We start from the raw sequence: 17286 nt of genomic DNA, 5'->3' as shown, positions 1-17286 counted from the left end.
AGGGTCATCTCAAGGGAATCCTCAACCAACCTTGACCATTCCGAGCTGTACCAAATTGAGGAGAGCAGGTGGGTCATTTCTACAGTGGAGTTGGTCAGTCATTGAATGCAGGCCATGCTTGAATGGGGGCACAGCCTTGGGAAAAGCAGCTCTCCCCACCAAGAGGAGACTTCCCCTAGGAGACTGGTGAGGCTCGTCTGCAAGGGCACTCCCATCATTTGTGTTAAAACTTTCCTTATCCCTGACAGGGGCCTGGGTAGCACATCATAGCATCTATAACCTACCTGGCTTCAAAGTACCTCCCCCAAGTACTTATAAATTACAAAAAGAATAAAAATAACTTTTCCAGTGAAGGCTGGTAGATGGTAGTGTTGCAGCCAGAGCAATCCAAGTTTGAATCCTGGCTCACACCAGGTGACACAGCTAAACTTTCTGAGCCTTATTTCCTTTATCCAAACATAGGGCTAAACTCTCACCTCCCAGGATTGTGGTGATAATTCATTCAGATAATGTAGATGATAATGTGCTTTGTGCCCTGGGCTAGGACTTGACAGAGAATAGACCCTCTAAGATTCTAATTTCTTCTTGACCACTGGAATCTCACGTATTAATGAAGGGAGCTGCTTTTTTCTCTAAATAATAAAATCATGAACTATTTGAACAGGAAGGAGATTTAGGGAGATTGTCTAACCCAGCATCCGCATTTGAGATAGTGAGGTCAGGAGAGGGGAAAGCATACTCCCGGGTTCACAGCTGATTAGTAGCAGAACTGACATGAATTCCATGTGTCTCTTGACCACTAGAATGATGTCTGTAACTTATGATGATAAGGATAGTGATGGTGCCACATTTTAATAATTCCTTACAAGTTGTGGACACTTCAGTGCTTAGACTTACAAGTTTGTTCTAAAGATGATTGTCTCCAATGGAGGGGTCTCCTGCATTAGGATGGATGATCCTTAGGTTTCTTCTAGTGTGAAGATTCTAACATATTAGAAGAATCCAAAAAATTAGTGTTGCAGAAAAGAAAGCAACTAGATCTTTAATTTTCTCCCATTAGCTCTATTGCATTCATGGCCACTATTCAGAGAATATCAGTAGCTCTCTTCAAGAGGACTTTTTCCTTTTGCCTTAACAACTAGAAAGGACTGTCTCCTCCTCTGAAAGAGCTCTATCTTGAGTGCATGCTGATTGGAATAAACACAATTAGATGAGGAAGAAAGGGGGTGATTAGGGAATTATGCATAATGACTATTGCATCGGCTCACAAATCAGGTTCAGGATGTATCTCTCTTGGAAAAGGCTGTTCTGGGAAAGAACTAATTTCAGATTGAAAGTTGGGACATGGGAAAGGAGAAAAAGCTTTATAAACTGTTTATAAGACTGCCTGCCAGCTGTACTGGCAAGGAGTCCCAGTGATCAGACCTCTCCCTGAACTGGCTGGCTCAGTTTCTCCCAAGATGAATAGGGCAGGAGCCTTAGCCATGTTTGCACCTGGCAGTTCACAGCTATGAACATTCATTGTGTATCTCCTATCTGTGATGAGCTGGTAGGTCTGCTGTGTGGTCAGGGAGAGAGGTAAGGGCAGGATACAGTGGGGAAAACTCCGTATTCCTTTTATTCCTGTAGGAACTACGTGCCAAGTCATATAGTGGAGAGGGTGGAGGCAGAGAGAGAACTTTGCATGCAAACTATGAGTGGTACTAAGATAGTTACAAGGTGAGAATGGTGACAGAGACATTCACTCCAAAGTAGTCTATTTGGAGGGATGCATTTGTGTTGAGTTCAGTTCAATTAAACAAGCATTTATTAAGCAGCTACTCTGTGACAAGTACCATGCTGTATCCTGGGATTACCTGCTTCTCAAGGAGGTTAGTGTCTAGTGGAAGAAAGAGTCCTGTAAGCAATAATCACTGTATGAATAATATCAGAGAATAATGACTCCCACCCCACCCTGGGTAGGTTAGCAAAGAGCAAAGGATTTCCAAAGCCAGTGATTTTGAGGAGAAGCTTAAAGGATGTATAGGTGATTGTTCAGGAAGTGAGTACAGGAAGGAATGGGATATGGGTGCTTCAAATGAAGGGCACAATGGTGAAAAGCAAAATCCAGGTGCCGTGGGTGCTGAGGAATGAGGCAGGAGCTCACTAGAGGCAGGATTAGAGTAGCAGACAAGGCCCAGTTCCAAACAACTTTGTGTGTTAATGTAAGGTGCCCCTCAAAAACTTCACCATGTTGAAAATCCCCTTCAAGACTGCATGGGTTAATTTCGTTTAAACCTAAAGTTGCATTTTTGAATGGGTTGGTGTCCTAAGGTGGTGGTATTATTATTATTGTTATTATTATTATTATTATTATTAGGACCCAGCTAGTTTAACAATTTAGAATTTATTTTTAAACTTTAGTATATAAAATGCTCTTTGAAATTAAAGGCACATCTTGCCGAAATCAGATTGACAAGTACCATTGAGTGCTACTTCCCACTCAATTTTAGGAACACAACTGTCACTTATTAAAGCCAGAGTGTGAGTATGGAAATAGAATACTTAAGAAAAATCTGTCATCTCTGTGTGACTTCTCATAACTTACTTATTCTGTATCAGTAAATAGTTCCACCTTCTACCCAGTTACTCAAGCCATGCTCCTGGAAATCAGATGTGATTCTTGTCTCTCCATCACCCCCACCTCCATACCTAATCACCAAATCCCGTCTATTATTTCCCCTAAATATTATTCCAGTATGTCTCTCCATGGATACTGCCATTGACTTTGTCTGAGTTCCCATCATCTCCTACAGGGATTTCTGCAGTGACCTCCTGTTTTCCCGTCTCTACTTTTGCCTTCCTCCAGTTGACTCTTCACAAAGAATCAAAGTGATAATTTTTAAACGCTGTCTTTCTCCTCCTTAAAATCCTTTAGTGGCTGTTAGGATTGATGCTGGAATCTCTGACATGGCACATACAGTGCTCAGCATGATCTGGTTCTTGCTTTTTCTGGACCTGTTTCTTATCATCTCTCCACTTACTCCCTACTGAAGCCATGCTGGTCTCTTCAGGTACTAGTGTGGTTAAGTCTACTGCCCCTCAGGTCTCAGCTAACCCTCACTGTTTTGGAAAGGTCTTCCCTCATCCCCCAGCTAGGGTATTCCTGACTATTGGTGCTTTTTACCATTGTAATTCGTGATGACTTATGGGATTTTTAAGACATTTTTTCAATGTGAAATATAACATTGAAAATGATAGATTTCAAAGTACATTTTAACAATTAGTTATAGAACAAACTTCAAAGTGTGGTATGGGTTACAGTTTGACCATTTCAAGTATTTCCTTCTAGTTGCTCTAAGACACTGCAGACTAACAAAAAATATCAATATAATGAATCAGTAGGCACACTCAACTGTTAAACGCTATTTGGGGAGTGACTCTGGAAGTTAGGATGACCATTCTAACTTCTTCATGTTGAGAAGGGATACCAACACATGGAGTAGGGAGGTGCAACTCGATGTTCTTGGAAAGACTGGTACTCTGGATTTCAGGGCTTATTTGGCATAGGAACAGTCTGAGTGAAACAATTATAAAGTCTCAGATAGAGTTTTCAGATATACTATTGGGGTTTGGCATACTGGTGATAATTTTCAATATCTAGCTGAAGCTTGTATAAGAGTAACCTCCAGAATACCCTCTTGACTCTATTTGATATCTCTTATCCACTGAAATCTTATTTTGTTCCATTTCTTTTCCCCCTTTGGTCAAGAAGGCATTGTCAAATCCTATGATTCTAGGAACAGGCTGATCCCTAGGAGTCATATCTGATATTCCCAGGGAGACTTACACCCCTAGAAGTCATGTCCCAGGTAGGGGGGTGTTTTAGTTTGTCAATGCTGCCAGAAATGCAATATACTAGAAATGGGTTGACTTTTATAAAGGGAATTTATTAAGTTACAAATTTACAGTTCTGAGGCCATAAAAAGGCATCCAGAAGAAGATACTTTAACTCAAAGAAGGCAGATCTGGGAGGCATGTGGCTGGCATCTGCTGGTCCTTTGGCTTCTGTTTTCAAATGACTTCCTGGCCGTATTTTCTTCCTGCCTCTCCAAAGATCTCTCCTTTTCCAAAATGCTCTGAACTTTTTCAAAATGTTTCCCTCTTAAAGGAGTCTGATAAGCAGATTAAGGCCCACCTTGAATGGGCAAAGACACATCTCCATGGAAACCATCTAATCAAAAGGTCCCATCCACAATTGGGTGGGTCACATCTCCATGGAAACAATCTAATCAAAGCATCTACCCTAAACATAGCATGGATGGAATAAGATTGAAAGAATTTGGCTTTTCTGGAGTACACAACAGTCTCAAAGCAGCACAGGAGGAAAGTCAAGAGCTTATTTACAGAGTTAGGCTTAGAGAAAGTCCACATCTGAGCAACAAAAGACGTCTCTAAAAATGACTCAAGCATAATTATAGGTAAGCTTAGCTTCCCCATTACAGAAATGAATTTTATAAGAGCAAGCTTCAAGATCAAGGACTTGGCCTATTAACTTGAGAGTCCCTAATGCTTGAGAAAGTATCAGGAATTTCCCACTTGGGAAAATTAATAGATCCATTTTTAAAAATTATCCAGTCCTCAAGGAACTTTGCAAATACTTTTTTATTATCTGCCCCTTATACTCTAGAGTATATCAGGGTATTACATTAAGCTATGTAGAATTATAAGCTCTCATTCCCTATTCTAGGCTCCATGTATTTAGGTTGTTTAAGTGAACTGGCCAAAAAGGTTAGATCGTATGCTACAGGAAATTTAAATTTTGGACAAAATAAATCTTTTCCTTCAGCCTCACACAGAAGGTGAAGTTTTGGAATACAGATACTGTCATCCTTTACCCTATATTCTAATTTACCTTAGTTGCAACCATATCTCTAATTGAAGTCTGATCTCTTATTTTTGGCTTAACAGTTGCTGTATGAAGTAATGCTGACTTTCAGAACAGCAGAACTCTAACTCTGAGTCTTAGTTGTCACACAGATACCCAAAGGTCTGGGGAAGTACCAGGTTATATACATTGAATACAGCATCTCAGAATTTGGAAATAACAATTACAATTCAAGAACAAGTTTGACTACTGTAAGAGCTTACAATCTAGATTCCAGACCCCAATTTTCTTATAAGTATTTTCTAAATGAGACCGTACAATATATGTCCTTTTGTTTCTGACTTATTTTGCCCAACGTAATGTCCTCAGGGTTCATTCACCTCATTGCATGCCTCAAAACTTCATTCCCTTTTGTAGTTGTACAATATTCCATCGTACGTTTATCACCACAGTTTGCCTTTCCACTCCTCAGCCTATGTACCATTCGGCCATCTCCATCCATTAGATATCATGAATAATGCTGTCATAAACATCAGTGTGCAAACATCTGTTTTCAGTTCTTCTGAGAATGTTCCTAGTAATGGGATTGCCTAATCCTATGGCAACCCAATATCTAGCCTCCTGTGGCTCTACTACATTACCTTCCAGACGGGCCGCCCCATTCTGCTACCCTACCAACATTGAATAGGTATACCTATGTCTCCACATTTTCTCTAGCACTTGAATCTTTATTTAGCATCTTCAGATTTTATTGAGATATATTCACATAGCATATATCCTATCCAAAATAAATACTCATTGTCTCACAGTATCTCACTTAGTTTTACAATCATCATCACACTCAATTTTAGACAATTTTCATTGCTCCAAAGAGTAAAATAACAGATAGACACACCCACACCAAAGAGAAAACCCCGAAACCCCCTCACCTCTTATTACCACCCCATTTTTTATGGCTAGTATTGCTGTGGTACTAGTGAGGTATTCTTGTTAAATATAGTCCATAGGTAGTTTTTCCCATATACCCTTTGTTTTAGTTTGTAAGCTGCTGGAATGCAATATACCAAAACTGGAATGGCTTTTAAAAAGGGAATTTAATAAGTTACAAGTTATTAGCTCTAAATCAATAAAATTGTCCAAACTAAGGCATCCAGGGAAAGATACCTTAATTCAATTTTATTGATTTTCTCAAAGAACCATTTTTGGTTTTATTGATTCTATTGCTTTTTATTTGTTGGTCTCCAGTTCATTTATCTTTACTTTAATCTTTGTTATTTCTCTTCTTCTGTTTGCCTTGGGGTTAGTTTGCTGTTCTTTCTCTAGTTCCTCCAGGTGAGCATTTAAGTTCTTGATTGTTGTTCTTTCTTCTTTTGTAATATAGACATTTGGGACAATAAATTTCCCTCTCAGCACTGCTTTTGCTGATATAAGTTCTGATATACTGTATTCTCATTTTCATTCGTCTCCAAATATTTACCGATTTCAGTTGCAATTTCATCTTTGTGCCACTTATTGTTTAAGAATGTGTTATTTAATCTCCATGTATTTGTGAAATTTCTGGTTCTTTGGTGGTTATTGATTTCCAGCTTCATTCTGTTGTGATCCCAGAAAGTGCTTTGAATAATTTCAGTCTTTTTAAATTTTTTAAGACCGGTTTTGTGCCCCACCACATGATCTATCCTGGAGAACATTCCACGAACACTAGAGAAGAATATATATTCTGGTGTTTTGAGGTATAACGATCTATATATAACTGTTAGGTCTAATTCATCTATCACATTGTTTAAGTTCTCTTTTTCCTTATTGAGCCTCTGTCTGGTTGTTCTGTCTAAAGAGGAGAGTGGTGTATTGAAATCTCTTATTATTATTGTTGAAACATTTATTACTCCCTTCGGTTTTGCCAATGCTTGCTTCATATACTTTGGAGCTCCTTGATTGGGGGAGTAAACATTTATGATTGTTATTTCTTCTAGGTGGATTATCCCTTTTATGAATATGTAATGTCCTTCCTTGTTTCTTATGACGTCTTTGCATTTTGAGTCTATTTTGTCTGATATTATATAGCTACTCCTGCTTTCTTTTGGTTATAGCTTTCATGGAATGTCTTTTTTCATCCTTTCACTGTCAGTCTATTTGTATCCTTGGGTCTAAGGATACTCTTATAAACAGCATATAGATGAATATTTTTTAATCCATTCTACCAATCTGTATCTTTTAATTGGAGAGTTTAGTCCATTAATATTCAAACTTATTCCTGAAAAGGCAGTTCTTGAATCTACCATCTGATCCTTTGGTTTTTAATTGTCAGATCTATTTTTTTTTTCCTCTCTCTCTCTTATCCTTTAAGTTACCCTTACTAATACTCTTCAGTTTTGTGCCATCCTCCAGACATTTTTCTCCAGTTTTTTTTTCAGCTGATGGAACTCGCTTTAATACTTGTGGCAGGGAAAGGTCTATTGTTAGAAAATTCTCTTGGCATTTGTTTTTCTGTGAAAATTTTAATCTGTCCCTCACTTTTGAAGGGCAACTTTGCTAGATAAAGATTTCTTGACTGGCAACTTTTCTCTTTTGGAATCTTAAAGATATCCTACCACGGCTGTCCTATGGTACCTATTGAGTAGTCTGAACTTAGTCTTATGTGGTGTCCCTTGTATATGGTGAATCGCTTTTCTCTTGCTGCTTTCAGGACTTTCTGCTTCTCTTCAGCATTTGACAGTCTGATTAGTATGTGTCTTGGAGTTGGTCTGTTTGGATTTATTCTATTTGGGGTTTTTGGGGATTTTTTAATTTGTATATTTTGTGTTTTATAAAGGTTGGGAAGTTTCCCCCTATTATATCCTCAAATAATCTTCCTAGCCCTTTATTCTGTTCTTCTGTGATACCGAAGGTTTTTATGTTTGTGCACTTCGAGTTGTCCATTTCCCTGGGTCCAATTCCAATTTTTCCTTTTTTTCCCGTTTGTGCTTTTGTGTATCTGAATTCAGTTGTCTTGACCTCTTGTTTGCTTGTTCTTTCTTCTGCCTCTTCTAATCTGCTGTTGTGGGTCTCTAGTATATTTTCAATTTTATCTTCAGTATCTTTCATTTCCATAAGATCTGCTATTTTTCTATTTATTCTGTCAAATTCTTCTAGTCTCTTCTTGATATCCTCTACATCTTATAGCCAACCCACTGAAGTTATTTAGGAGATTTGTATGAATATCTTTGATCAGTTGTTCCATATTCTGTATCTCCTCTGGCATTTTAATTTAGTCATTTGGCTTGACCTTATCTTCTTTCTTCTTCATATGGTTCTACAATTTTTTTTTGTTGATTTCTTAGCATTTGATTACCTTGTTAACTTTATTTTGTTAGTTATTTTCCCTCGCTTGTCTAATATTTTGTTTTTCCTTGGGTTTGTATTGAAGGTCTTCTTTGGCACTTGATTTGTCAGTGATTCCTTACCAAACCAAGGCTGGTACCTCATACAGGAGGTGCAACTCTAATTGAAGATCAGTTAGAAACTAGGGAGAAAGGCAGTTTGCCAGAGTGTACTTTCCACATCTTCCCGGTAGATGGTGCTTTGGGACCACTTTTTCCCCTAGGCCAGCCTCTCCCCAATTGCATCAGCTGACAGCTGGCTGGGCCGGAGTGAGACTGACAGCTGGCTGGGCAGGAATGAGACCAAGTGCACATCCAATCAAAGCTGCAGGTCTGCATGTGCACTGATAGCAGCCAACCCCGGGAGGTGGGGGTAGGAGTGGGCAGTATGCATGTCAGCGGAGAATCTGCTTGAAGGCACAGTGAGTCTGGTGGTCCCTAGGCTCCTACATGGAATGACCTTGGTCCGTGTGATAAAGTATTTCAACTACCCCTGTCCACAGCCAGCCCTGGAGGACCTGGCAGTGCAGTGCGGCTCTCTCCCTCATCCCCACCTCTCCACCCATGCACACCATGAATGCTCCATGCCTCCTTGGAGGAAGGATTGAGGTTGCAGGACACAGAGTGCCTCTTTCACCAGCTAATTGTCAGATTGGCTCTGCTCTGTGTCCCCCACCTCCTCCTCCCAAGGAGAGGGACCCCCAGTCTCCACCCAAACCAGGTACCCACAACAACCAGCCTTGGGGGGTTGGGAGCAGGCACTATGCTCTTGGCAGCAAGACTGCTGGCTTTTGGTTTCTCACAGGGGAGCTCTCAGCTACAGGGCTGAGAGGGAAGATCTCCCAAACTGGTATGGAGATGAGAGTGTGGAAGCACGCTGCTCCTTTGGCTCCTGCTCCGGCCTGTGTATTGCACCTGCCCCAGGTGCAGTCACTACTGAGTAAACTAACCCTGTCTTCTCAATAAAAGTTCTTCTGCTTTTTCATCCAGGTCCTCCCTATATAATATAGAAGAAAGAGAAACCCTGTCTGGTTCCTTGTACCCTGGAACCACTGTCCTGGTTGTTTTCTATGCTTTTTCTATTTGTACCATGTGTAGGGGTGAACTCAGCCTATCCTATTGTACCAGCTTCCTGGAAGTTGATGTGTGACTTCCTGTTTCATGACTATTACCCCTGTAGACTGAGTTTCCTGAGTCAGGGCTGCATAACTACTGTACTCCCAGAGCTGCTCTAGTACCCGGTTGAATGTGTGAATATTCACACCCCACACATGCTTCCCTGCTGCCCAAAGGCCCCTCAGATAAAGATAAATGGATAAGCTCATGCACTCCCCCACCAAAAGAACAAGCAAACAAAAAACCAAACAAACAAAAATTCAACAAATGGTGCTGCAATAATGGGATACTCACATGGAAAAAGAATGAAATGTGACCCTTACCATAAAGCATACAAAAAAATAATAATCATAAACTGATAAAATCTCCAATGTTGGAAACACTTAAATACCAGTTCAAAGCCATCGATAGGTATGAGAGTAACTATCATCCTGGACTATCCTGACTATATCTGGTAATTGAGTATTTTAAATATCTCATAAATGAGAGAAACGAAAGAGGAGAAAGTGAATGGGTGGTGCCTCAATAGATGCTAGCAGTTAAGTAGGGTCCAGGGTGATGCAAGAAACTCAGTTTATTCTTCAGCTAGTGTTGTTCAGATTCTGATAATTCACATTAACTGGATTCAACAGAAACTGATGAATATGTAGATTCCAGTGCTGCATATTAACTTAGGTGTGTAATGTTATTGTCAGGGAAATCAGAAATGTGCTCAGAAGAACATTTCTCAGCTGTGCAAAGTTGACCTGGGAAGCAGGATTGCACTCCCAGGGTTGAGGGGTTGTGGAGTCAGGGTCAGGGGAGCACGTGGTCTAAATCTGTGCATCAAACAATGATGGCTCTAAATGACTGTCTGACAAAAGAATCAGAAATTGGCAATTTTATCAGTACCTCATATATGGATTACATTTACCTATTCTTGGGTGCTTTTTTGATCTTTATGTATTATTAAATAATTTTGTTCACTTTCTTGGTCATTTGTTTTTCTGTTTGTTAAATTGATTTCCGCAGTCTCTGGACCCTTGCTGCGACTGCACATGTTTTCCCCCACAGCTTCAATTCTAATGACAGACGTTACACTATAATATCACAGAGCAATATAAACTAGGTTTAAACTAATTTAAGGCTTATCAAATATGAAATAAATATATTTTTAAGTGTTAAAGACATTGTTAATTAAGTACATTGTCACTACCTGAAAATGAGTTGACGCTTTTAAAAAACCAGAATAACTTAAAAAGAAAGCAAATTGCTTTTAAAAAGTTTGAGAGTTATGCAGTCGCCCCGAGGGGGTACAAAAGCTAACTGTTAACTGGTATATGAAAACATTCCTGAATCTTCAACCAGTTTGCTTTAGAATAACAAGTATCCTCAAGGCTAGAGGTAAAAATAGACAAGTAAAATTCATGAAAACATTGCCAAACAAGCAGCTCACACTTTACTGCCTAGAGGTAATTGTTTTTTAATGTAGGAAAATCTGTCATAAATTCTGAAGCATTCATGAGAGATTGCAAGATAGCACTTCTGTGTTGATTGGAAGAGAGAAGTGGGAAGGAGCCTAGTCTCGGAGAGCAGCAACCTCAAGCATCTGTTTTGGGATTGACTACTCTGGACTTTGCTTCTGAGATTAGTAAGGGAATCCCAGAAGCACAGTGAGACAGGAGCCCCATGACAGGTGGCCACTGCTGGCAGTGTTTTATGATGGTGTGAAGGATGAGTGGTGAAGGGCGAAGGAGCTGCCCTGGCTGATGTTACCAAATGCCCTGCCAGTGTGGTTGGGGTAGAGGTAGTGACAGGGTTAAACTGTGCCTGGTGATCTGGGCAGCTTGTTGAAAATCATGGGCCAATTAAGGCTGAGAAAACTGAAAAAGTAATGGAGGATATTCTGGAGATTAAAAAAGAATGAACTGAATTTAGTTACGGGTGAGACGATTATATTGCCAATGACAGTAATGAGGTTTCTTGTATTCATGTAAAGGGACACAGCAGACTGAACATTTCCACAGGGACTGCTGCTTTCTGATTGGGATCGGGGTAGGACTCAGCGGTTGCACATGTTGTCACAGAGGTTCAGCGTGTTTTCTTCTTCTGGGAAGTCATTGTTTCTGTCCTTCTTCTCTGACCAGGTGTTGGATTGGATTGAAAACCATGGGGAGGCCTTTCTCAGCAAACACACCGGGGTTGGGAAATCCCTGCATCGAGCCCGGGCCCTACAGAAGAGGCATGATGACTTTGAAGAGGTAGCTCAGGTGAGAAGCTGTCAGTGGTGGTGGTGGTGGTGGTGGTGGTGGTGGTGGTGGTGGTGGTGGTGGTGGGGTGGGGGTATGGCAGTGGGGGGATAGAGCTGTGGCTCTGGTGTTTTGTGGGCATATCATGTTGATCGCCCATGTCATCTGGGCTGCCTTCCTGCCTGATGCAAGGGGACCATTGTTTGCTTTAGGATCAGAGTGAGTTGCAAGTAGATGCCCAGTTTATGGTCTTCAAGGGAAATCTTCCTGCTGGTATGATCTGAAATGCCTTGTCCACAGATGGTGGTAGTTCAAGGGACTGACATTCTTAGAATCATCATCAACTCTTACGGTGGAAACTGCAGGCAAGTGGGAGCTGAAAATCAGCCCCAGCTCTGCTTGCAGAGCTGTGTACCTTCCAGGATCCAGGAGGAAGAGAACACACTTGTTCACTAAGCCGGATACCCATAGGGTTTAGTGTGTCCATAGAATGTGTCTTTTTGTAAGTTACACAATATTTAGTCTGTAATTTGCACAATATTCAGTCTGTGGCTGAGCTTACCTGCCTGACTTGCACAAAGATGCTGTAGGAGACTCCATCTCAAAAATTTTATTCTAATTTCCTTATATTCCTCTATTGGAGAGTTTTCCAAATAGATCCCGAGTCTTCATCTTCAAATGGATGAACTGCTGTCCAGTTATCTTGTAGCTAACTACAAGATAACTTTCCAGTTGTGGTGGAAAATAAAACTCTCAGGAATGAGGCAGGGGAGGGACAGCTGAGGAGGGCATTGGTATGGGACAGAGATGACAAGGCCAGCTTTTGCTGTGTCACAGCTTTAGGCAGCACCAGCTCTGGTCTGACATGTAGGCAGCCCTTAATGTGGGTGATATGCTGGGCCTTGTGCAGAGCCTGGCCCTCATCCTGGGAGGTGTCCAGCCCTAGACTAATGGTGCTGTGAATGCAAAAGGAGAGGCTTGTCTAGAACCAAATGAACCTGTGGGAGGACAGGAAATTGTTGGGAGCATTCGTGCATATCTAAGGCACCTGCAAGTATATGCTCAAAAATGAGAGGCCGTACAGGAGCCAACAAGACCACATCAGCAGTGACCTGAACCCATGGAATGTGGGTGGACCAGGCCCAGACTGTGGGACGAAGAAAGCCTCATATTCACACGAGGACCTTCTGATATGTACGACTTTGCCAACATAATCTAGATGCCGATCTCAGAATGCCTTCTGTTGGATAAGGTCTAGCACAACCCAAAACATCTGGGTGGCCAAACATCGTAGGTGCTTCTTCAGCCTTCTGTGGGGCAAAGAATGGGAAATGGTCTCAGATGCTTCCTAACTGTTGATTGTGGGGGTTGTGGAGCCTGGGACAACTGCTTTGCCTGCTGGGGTAGAGCTCTCCCATCATGTTAGTGCTCCTGCCTCTGGGCTGCCCTGTGGCTCAACCCCTCCTTACTTATAACACTTCCCCCCCTTGCTCTGTCCCTGCTGTAGTTTCATAGGCAATGCCATCCATGCTGATAGGGCCATGAGGGTGCTGTCATTTTTGTGTTGCTACAAACAAACAAAACACATGACCATCCCAACTTCAACCCCGTTTCCTGATTGCTCCTTTACTGCACTGATGTTTGGTATTCCTTTCATATGGTATGGTGCCTTTCATTCATCAGAAGAAGCATGCTAACTTAAATTCTTTCTAAGGAAGAGATGGGCACTGTACAGAGATTTGAGACCTTATGGTTCCATTACATATCTTACCTCATACCAATCCTGAATGATAGTATTAGCCTTATTTTATAAAGGAACACACGGAGGCTCAGAAAGTTCTTCAGTGTGCCCAGGTCATCTGGCTCATCAGTGGCTTCCTGGGATTCAAATCCAAGTCTGTCAGACTCCAGAGTCATGTTCTTACTCTAATTTCTGTTGTCCCTTCTGGTTGTGGCACAGTAACTGCTGTAAAACTCATTTCTGGGTGCCAGTTTGTCCATGGAAAGTGCAAGTCAAAGAGCAAGAATGTGGAGAGGGCAATGGGAGGTGCTGCCGTGGCTGTCCTGTCTGACATACATTATAACTTTTCCTTGGCCCTACTAATAAGAAAACTACTGATGTAACCTGCATCTCCTCGCCTCTGCTTTCTGATAAGTCTTTATCTTTTTGAGGGAGAGGAGAGAGTTCTGACTTCCAAAAGGCTCATGCTTTCAGGAGAAGTGTTTCCTCTGGCAAGGAGAACAGCAGATGTGGACTACAGAGGGAACACCTAATCTGGAGGTCAAGAGTTCATCACGTTACACTGTAATAGGTCTCTCAAAATGGATCTTGTAGTCTTTATATGAATCCTGTTTTGTTTCCTTGTCCCCACTCTGGGGAAAGGAGTGAGCAGTAGAGCCAATGAGCATCTTGAAATTGTTGGTTCAAATAGGAAAACCAACTCTGACCACAGCAAACTCACATCAGCTCTCAGCAGCAGTTAGCCTCAGACCTGCTTTATTCCATGAAACCTGATCATCATACTCTGATGGTGAGAACAGGGCAATCCAGGCAGGACAGGGCTGCTTTTTACTCTCTTACCTCTGTTCTCAATTAGATGAGAGCTCTTGAGAGGAGAGGAGTGGCTCTAATCAGGGGTTAGAAAGTTCTTGAGGTACTCAGAAGAGCTCAGAAAACCAAAGTTTGGGAACTCTTGATTGTTGTAGTGTGGGGTCAGGAAGTGGTTTTTTTTTAATTATTTTTTATTGATATATATTATATATTCACATACCATGTGTTCTAGTTAGCAAGCTTCTGGAATATGATAGACCAGAAACGGAACGACCTTTAAAAAGGGAAATCTATTAAGTTGCAAGTTTACAGTTCTAAGGGTATGAAAATGTTCAAATTAAGGCAAGGCTATGAAAATGTCCAATTAAGGCACCAACAAGACATTACCTTCATTCAAGAAAGGCCAATGAAGTTCAAGGTTTCTCGTTCAACTGGAAAGGAACATGGTGAAGTCTGCTAACCTTCTCTCCAGGCTTCTTCTTTCATAAAGCTCCCCTAGGGATGTTTTCTTTCTTTCTCTCCAAAAGTCTCTGGTTGTGTGGGCTCTCATGGTTCTAACGCTTCTTCCAAAATGGTTCCCTTTTAAAGGGCTCCAGTAAGCAGCCCTATCTTGAATGGGTAGAAACATATCTCCATGGAAACTATCTAATCAAAAGTTAACACCCACAGTTGGGTGGGTCACATCTCCACAATCAAAGAGCTCCCACCCAGAGGGTGCAAGGATAGTTCAGTGGTAGAATTCTCGCCTGCCATGAGGGAGATCTGGGTTTGAGTCCCAGCCCATGCATTTCCCAAAAAGCAAACAAGCGAACAAAGAAAGAAAATAAGCAGACAAAAAATTCAACAAATGGTGCTGCAACAACAGAATAATGGGATACTCACACGGAGAAAGAATGAAATGTGACCCCGGCCATACAGCATACAAAAAAAAAAAAAAAAAAGCTCTCACCCAGCAATATTGATTGAGGATTAAAGGACATGGCTTTTCTGGGGTCCACCATAGATTCATACTGACACACCATTTAATCATCCAAATTGTACAATCAGTGGTTCACAATATCATCATATAGCTGTGCATTTATTATCACAATTGACTTTTTTACTTTTTTTGTGAAAAATAACATACATACAAAACAATAAATTTCAAAGCATATCATAACAATTAGTTGTAGAACAGATTTCACAGTCTGGTATCAGTTTGTTCTAGTTTGCTAGCTGCTGGAATGGCTTTTAAAAAGAGGAATTTAATAAATTACTAGTTTAGAGTTCGAAGGCCGAGAAAAATGTGCCAATTAAAGCAAGTCTACAAAAATGTCCAAATTAAGACACCAGCAGATTGCCCTTCACTCAAGAAAGGCCAATAAAGTTCAGGGTTTCTCTCTAGGCTGGAAGGGCACAAGGCAAAGTCTGCAAGCTTTCTATTCTGGCTTTTTGTTTCCTGAAGCTTCCCCAGCGGCGTTTTCCTTCTTCATCTCCAAAGGTCTCTGGCTGCATGGGCTCTGGCTCTCATCATTCTGAAGCTCTGCCAAATGCTTCCTCTTTAAGGATTCCAGTAAACTAATCAAGACCCACCTGGAATGGGTGGAATCACATCTCCCTCTATTCAAAAGTTCATACCCACAATTGGGTGAGTCACATCTCTGAAGAGATAACGTAATCAAGTCTCCAACCTACATTATTGAATAGGGATGAAGAGAAACAGTTGCTCCTACAAGATTTGATTAGGATTTTGGCTTTTCTGGGGTACATAAATCATTTCAAACCAGCATATTCCAACCTCAGGACCCTAAAAAAGGTATGCTGTTTTCCCATATACAAAATACATTCATTCCATCACAATATCAGAAAACCTTAAACCATTTCAGTAACAATACAAATGTGATACGAAGTTAAAATCAATACAGTCTCATCAAAGTTAGCTGCAGGTATGGTCTGTCTAAGGCAAAATTTTCCTTTGACTCTGGACCTGTAAAACTCAAGCAAGTTATTTGCTGCCAACATACAAAGGAGGGACAGTCATAGAATACACATTCCCATTTCCACAGGGCGAAATTGTAAGGAACACAAGGGTCATCAACCCAAGCAGTTTTGAAAATCTGCAGGGCAAGATCCATTAGATTTTGAAGTCGGAGAGTCATTTATTTTGGGGACTTTAGAATGTGGCAGTCCCACTCCTTCCAAGGACCTGTGCTGTGGCCTGCCTCTCTCTGAATGCAGCCTTGGGGTACACTGGGGATACCACCTTTCTATAGGGCCCACCCTCTTCAGGCATCAGGGCTGCACCCAGGCTCTCTACTGTCTCTGGGGCACATGCTCAACCTCTCCATTTGGTGGCAGCCATGCTCTCCCTAATCTCCAAGGAATGTGCTCTACCCTCTCCAGGGCCTGAGGCAGCACCTCCCTTCCACTGCAGGGAGATAGAGGGTCCATCCTCTGCCTTTGGGGGACACTCACCCTCTCTGCTCTCCTGGTCCTAGGTTTCTTGACTCTAGACTTTAGCTTCTATAGTTCTGCCTCTGTAAAAAAAATCTATAATTTTTCCTCCAATGTGTCCCTTTTCTGTCCCTTTTAGTCCAGACTGGCAGTGGTTCTGTTTATACAGATCCCAGAGCACTCTTGTTGGCTTTCTATGTAGTAAGCTCGGATCATGCGCATCAGACATAAGGAGTTTCCACAGATCCTTCCTGGACAACTCCATCTCCAATCCTAGCTTTCTCTGAAATGGCTGCCTGGTTCTACATTTGGTAAAATCCTCACGTGGAGCACCATTCTCTGGGGTCTCCCTTCCTGGCAGCCCCAAATTTTCCAGAACATCAATTTCTGGTTTCTTTGAACCCAGGAGTTCAGTTCTCAGTTTATCTCTTTCCTGTTGCATTTCACTATAAGCTGCAAGGAGAAACCAGGCCGCACTGTCCACATTTAATTTTGAAATCTCTTCTGCTAGATATCCAGGTTCATAGCTTTTAAAATCTGCCTTCCAGCCAAAGCCACTAGTCAATTTTGCCAGATTATCTGCCATTTTAAAACAAGGAACGCCTTCCTTCCAGTTTGCAATAACACATACCTCATTTCTGTCTAGAGCCTCATCAGATGTATCTTTAGAGCCCACATTTCTACCAACAGTCTCTTCAAAGCATTTTAGTCCTTCTCTATCACGCTCCTCAC

At 41.4% G+C, this 17286-nt stretch overlaps 1 protein-coding gene across 9 annotated transcripts in view; it reads left to right on the top strand.

Moving 5' to 3' along the window:
- Positions 1-17286, top strand: part of KALRN (kalirin RhoGEF kinase) — a 758640-nt gene that overhangs the window by 338402 nt on the left and 402952 nt on the right. For all 9 annotated transcript variants that reach the window (XM_077118101.1, XM_077118100.1, XM_077118114.1 and 6 more), the window contains exon 10: positions 11469-11591. In XM_077118101.1, the coding sequence (XP_076974216.1) occupies positions 11469-11591 (123 nt within the window). The remainder of the gene's footprint in view (positions 1-11468; positions 11592-17286) is intronic.

Source organism: Tamandua tetradactyla, chromosome 10, assembly GCF_023851605.1.
Source record: "Tamandua tetradactyla isolate mTamTet1 chromosome 10, mTamTet1.pri, whole genome shotgun sequence".
Classification (NCBI taxonomy): domain Eukaryota; kingdom Metazoa; phylum Chordata; class Mammalia; order Pilosa; family Myrmecophagidae; genus Tamandua; species Tamandua tetradactyla.
The sequence above is the reverse complement of the archived record's forward strand: the minus strand, read 5'-3'. Positions and strand labels throughout refer to the sequence as shown.